The following is a 5,521-nucleotide window of genomic DNA, read 5'->3' as shown; positions in this document are numbered from 1 at the left end:
GAGCAAAAGATGGTGAAAGTGTGTTTGCCAGGGGGAGAAAAGGGAGAAGAAGATAGAAAAGAGAGAGGGACGTGTGAGGGAGTTTGGGGGTGTGGAGTGGCTATTTTCCTCATCTATATAAATGTACTAGTTGCTTGGCATTGACCATGGATTAAATGCTATCTTGGAAACCTTAATCATTTCATTAGGCACTAGTCCTCAAACACAGCTACTTTCCTTCGAGCTCACACGGGCATGTTTTAACCTTGAAAGCATCCTTAAATTATCGTAACAATAATTATTCACACTTTATTCTAGTAAAAATACTTATTTATATATCCTAATTATACTAATAAAATATACTTAAATAAATATTAACTGATCAATTCATACAAAATAAATTATACCATCTATTAAAATCTAGCTTTATGTCTAGATATTACCATAAAAAGTTTGTTTGTAGTGATTTAAAAGTAAGAAGAATATTTTTTCCCCAAAAGGAAACACTATTCAATAGTTCTGTAGATGCACTCAAAATTGTAAATTTGCAGAAAATGCACTTCGATCCATAAATTATTAGCTAAGAATTTGTTAGGTCTTATAAATTTCAATGTTTTACTGCAAAGCCCAAATTCAAAAATAGCGGTTGGTAAAGGGAATTTTGGGTGTTATACAATGGATGTGTCATTCCTTAAGGCTGTGTGATGATGTTAAAAGTTGATATAAAAGCTGGTGGGTCTAATGAAATGTGTTGTTACTATTGATGCCTATTCATGGATGACCATGTTGCTTCATGAATATTATTTCAACTAGGTTTCTATTGAAACATGGACTTATGCGGAAATTAAATAAGGATAAAAACTATGTTATATATTTTATAGTTTTTCTTATACACACATGAATTTTTTGTCCTAATAGGTACTGGATGATGACTATTCTAAGATTGCGTTTCTCTGTTCTGATCGCTCTATCTGTCTCCATGCTAAATATGGAAGTCACTACAGTTTGCGAATTCCAAGGTTCTTTCCCTTGCTTTCAGCCAATATATGCATTTTATTTGTAATTTACTGGTTCCCAGCACCTAAGGTCGTTTTCTTCTTGCTTTATATGTATTATCTCTGTAACTACTAAATTCTGAGGAATTTGCATGTGCTATGTTCTTTTATCTGTACATTGAACCAATTAGCCCATGTTTGCCACCCATTATTTGACAAATTAAAGAGTTATGAATAGTATGTGTTAAGAGAATGTGTGGTTAAAAAGTAATGAAACTTTATTGTTTTGTGCATTGGATATTTTGTTGTGTGAATATGTGGTGGAGAATGATACTGTAGTTTAAATTGTAAAGGTCGTCAAACAGGCTCTTAGTTGTTGAAATGTGATTGGGTATCTAAAGTAGTGCTTGGGTAGGTGCTAGAGAGAGAATGAATTCTATATTAATTGTTATCAACTTTATTAAAAAATAAGAAATAGAAATTGATGATCCAACATATTTCAATTTTCAACTGCATTATAAAATATAATGTGCTTCTATTTAATTGCAGAACACTGTTTAGATTGATTTAGAGGATCTTAATTAACATAATATGTGTAGTTAAGGAGGTTTGATTATTATGATGCTATTATTCTGCTGGTGAACAAAATAAGTATGAGCTAGACTTCTACCAAGTTCCATTTCATAGAAAGATATGCTAAAATGAATTTGATTTCCATCAAGATTTGTATCATGGCTAGAGTACATTGTCACAGTTTGACTGCACTTTTTGTAAAGGAAGCTAACGTAGGTTCGGATGATGAATTTCCATCTTCTGTCAGCTTAATTTGTATATTTACTTCCCTGCCCGCTTTTACCTTTGCTTGACGTGTCATCAGTTTCTCTTTGGCTTTTTATTACTGATTATACAGGATGGGGCGAGACATTGCATACGATTGCTGGTCTTGTGACATAATTTGTGCCGCTTCTTCTCCAGATCTATACCGGATAAATCTTGAACAGGTTTGTCCTGCAAATATCTTACTTTGTTGTTTAAGAACAAATGTTTTCATTCTTTCGTTTGGATATCTGAGTTTGAGATTAGTGGTTGATAAGATCATTAACCGATGACTTTACTTGAAGAAAGGGAACCGCAGCCTCTTCCCACCAAAAAAAAAAAAAATGAAGGAAAAAAAAAGGTGCACACAGACTTACTCCCAAACTAAACTTTGTTGCAATTTCATTTGATCTAAATCACATTCTTCCCATTCCCTTTTTTTTTTTGGGGTGGGGGGAGTGGGGAAAGAAAAAGGCACATACCGATAGACCACTACCAACAACTTGAGCCTTATTCCTTAAAGAACCTTTCTTGCAATTTCATTTGATCTAGAGCCTACCTCTTTTGGAAAGCAGATGAAATCAAACTTCTGCAACTAACTCAGGGATATTTATTTTGATTGATCTCATCTACTTCATGTTGTTACCACTTTCTTCTAAGTAAAAGGGGAAGGACTTGGCTGATTTTGAGAGTCCATTTGTTGGAAAATTGAAAAGTTGAAGTTTGGGTTTTTAATCTTTAAAGGATAGAAGAATGCAATGCAATAAAAATTTAGGACAAGAGAATGTTAAGACTTAAGACTAGCTTAAGATAGTGAACTGTATAGATTATTGAGTTCAATAAGTTATGAAGGCCCATACTATTAGGCCTCCTTTTGGCAAATTTCTAAATAGTTTATAAAAAGGAATGTTAGTGGGTTTTACAAAATGTATGAATAATAATGAGTAATAGTTATGAATGTGTGGTTTTGAGATTAATATTTGACTTTGACTTAATTTATAAACTATTTATAATTTTAAGTCCAAACGGAGTCTAAACGTGGACAAGGAGAGTTCAAAAAAGGGAGATTTATTAATTGATTAATGATTACTATAATGAGTATTTTTGGATATGTGTGTGCAATGAGCGTACAGGTTTATTTAGCTACACATTTCATCATGGATGGAGTGGTGGTTCTTTACCCCTAGGTTTTGCCATGTGCTTCGGTTGAGCCTCATTTGGTGCCGATGAATAATTTTTAGTGACCAAAAGAAGATAGAGTTCTATGTTTGGACAGTAATAATAAATGTGCACTACGTTTGTTCAATTTATGGTTCTTCGAATTGGATTAAGGACCTATTTCTAGTGGATACACTATTGTTCTTTTCTCTCTCAGAATTTTATATGCTTTAAGAATGAAAGATGAGATTATCTTAAATATTTTATAGTTCAACTTTTCAAAGTCAATGATGTTTCAGGGTCGTTTCCTATCGTCACTCAACACACAATCCCCAGCTTTGAATGTGGTGTCTCGCAGGTTGGTGTAACTTGTTTCTGCTTTTATGCCATCTTCTAGCTCTTCTATCATAAGGATTATTCTAAACCTTGCATTTGTATTTCTAGATTTGGTCTTGGTTTGTAATTATCTGACTGTCTTCTTCCTTTTCCTTTCCTTTTTTTTTCCCCCTTTCAGCAACGTTCATGGGTTAGTTGCTGCTGGTGGTGAGGATGGAGCTGTGGAATGTTTTGACATGAGAACGAGATCTTCAGTTGGGAGGATAAATACCGTGGCATATGCTGGTGACATTGATGGGGTAACAAATTTTATATAACTTCCTATTACTTTGACTAGATTCCATGTCCACTTTTTGTTGATGACCCTGAAGATTAGTTTTCCTTGACTTCCAAAAGCCTTGAAGTTGGTATGCTTGAAATGCAGTTATATGTGTAATGCACTCTGTTTTGCCCATTTGAATATAATATCCATATGTCTTGGAAAAATCAATATTGTCCTTTTCCCATCTAGAACTCTGTTGCCTTTGCTACCGTAGTCTAGGGAAAGAAAGGGGGGGGGGGGGATGATTCTTAGGTGCCTGAATATTGTCAATGGAGGTTTCTTTAATTGATATACGTCTTTGATATTATGTGAAAATTGCAGGAGGTTACTGCAATTGAGTTTGGCGAGAAACAAGGTTATTTCATGGCTGTTGGAAGTAGTGGTGGAAAGGTATGCCTAAGAATGTTATATTTACTGTTCATTGCGGATTTGCAGTCATGTCTTATTATCGAACTTTGTTTACTTTCTGTATCATTCTTTTGTGCCATATTGGCAAAGCTAGCTGTGGAGTTAAGTTACCTATTTATGGGATATGCCCTCATTTCTCTCTTGGCCTTCTATGAATTTGCAATCTCATATTGTGCTTGCTAACGTAATGAAGTTTTTCATTTAACGAAATATCTATTGACCATGTGATATTTTGGCTACTCTTGGTTCTGCATCATATTTTACCTTCCGAGAATATCTTGTTCTATATGCCTTTGCTTGTTAGCAACTTCTCGGTCTTTAATCTGCATTATAGCCATGTCCTTGTCATACTCTGCTGTTGCATGTAGGAACATCTATTCATCAAAAGATTGATAGCTGTACTCAATAACATAGGTCCTTCGGTAGGACAAGTATTTAGGTCTCTCTCCTTCAGGCCAATAGGTTTGTATCTATTTGGCTCAACACAAAATTTATTCAGTCTGCATGGAAGGAAACCATTAAGTTGCATGATTATAATTTTTTGTGAATATATCAGATGTTTTGAAAAAACAAATAACCAGAAACATTGTAATATCAGATAAGGCATATGACAATCCTCTATTTGGAAAAAAATGTTGCGGCATAAAATAAAAACCACCAAAACGAAGAGTATATGCCTGGTTTATCTGTTTCCTTTTTGATACATCATGCCATGTGAATGTGATGGTTTTCTGTAATAACGTCTGTTGTAGTTCTTGTCCTTTAACTAATGAATTAATTGTGCACTTATTTTCTTCAAATAATTCAGGTTCTGATTTATGATTTGCGCAAATCTGATCCTGTGCGAGTGAAGGATCATATGTGAGTTACCTCTACTAACTTCTTAGTTACTCCAGTTATTTGATCATAGGATAGGATCTTTAGACATTCATGGGATCTTTACTAATGGAACCTGTCATGGTTTTGCAGGTATGGCAGCCCTATACTGAACATTAAGTGGCATAAAACCCTAAACTCTGAAAGAGAGAAATTAATCACTACTGATAAACACACAGTTAGGATTTGGGATTCTGAGACTGTAAGGAACTTTTTCATCTTATTATTTGACTATTTATCCTATGCTTGCTACAAATTCTGTTTTTTGTGCCTTGACGATTATTATACAACTGTCTTCGCATTTAGATGTGACTAGGGTAGATGTACTGCTGAGCTCTGAAAGTGCAAGCATATAGTCTTCATGCTACGATTTTCCAACAAATGTATTATAAAGAATGACTATCCAGGAACTTATACATTAAATATGACTGTAATTTTATTTTTTTAAATCACGGTATAAATAAAATCAACTATTAAATTTTAACAGTTTATGGAAATAATTTCTTTTAGTATTTTTTGGTGAATTGTAAATACTTGTGTTACTACGAAGAAGATAGCAAAGCAAATTCAGTTGTTTGGAACTATTTTTGGAGGAAAATAACATTGTAATGTTGATTTGAAAAATATAATA

The 5,521-nt window shown here is 33.8% G+C and overlaps 1 protein-coding gene across 1 annotated transcript; it reads left to right on the top strand.

Annotated features, from left to right (window-relative positions):
• The first annotated feature begins 872 nt into the window (after window positions 1–872).
• Window positions 873–5,221, top strand: LOC111407738 (nucleolar protein 10-like). Its single transcript, XM_023037391.1, has 7 exons — window positions 873–998; window positions 1,885–1,975; window positions 3,248–3,306; window positions 3,463–3,583; window positions 3,928–3,996; window positions 4,823–4,875; window positions 4,984–5,221. The coding sequence occupies exons 2-7, from the start codon at window positions 1,886–1,888 to the stop codon at window positions 5,204–5,206; spliced, it is 615 nt and encodes a 204-aa protein (XP_022893159.1). The 5' UTR covers window positions 873–998; window position 1,885; the 3' UTR covers window positions 5,207–5,221.
• The last annotated feature ends 300 nt before the right edge of the window (window positions 5,222–5,521 follow it).

The sequence above is a fragment of the Olea europaea genome, chromosome 13, assembly GCF_002742605.1.
Source record: "Olea europaea var. sylvestris chromosome 13, O_europaea_v1, whole genome shotgun sequence".
Taxonomy (NCBI): Eukaryota; Viridiplantae; Streptophyta; class Magnoliopsida; order Lamiales; family Oleaceae; genus Olea; species Olea europaea.
The sequence above is the reverse complement of the archived record's forward strand: the minus strand, read 5'-3'. Positions and strand labels throughout refer to the sequence as shown.

Coding starts and splice junctions, on each gene's coding strand:
- LOC111407738 (XM_023037391.1), top strand. CDS start 1,886: ATGGGGCGAGACATTGCATACGATTGCTGGTCTTGTGACATAATTTGT. Junction 1,976..3,247: donor ACCGGATAAATCTTGAACAG/GTTTGTCCTGCA, acceptor ATGATGTTTCAG/GGTCGTTTCCTATCGTCACT. Junction 3,997..4,822: donor TTGGAAGTAGTGGTGGAAAG/GTATGCCTAAGA, acceptor CAAATAATTCAG/GTTCTGATTTATGATTTGCG.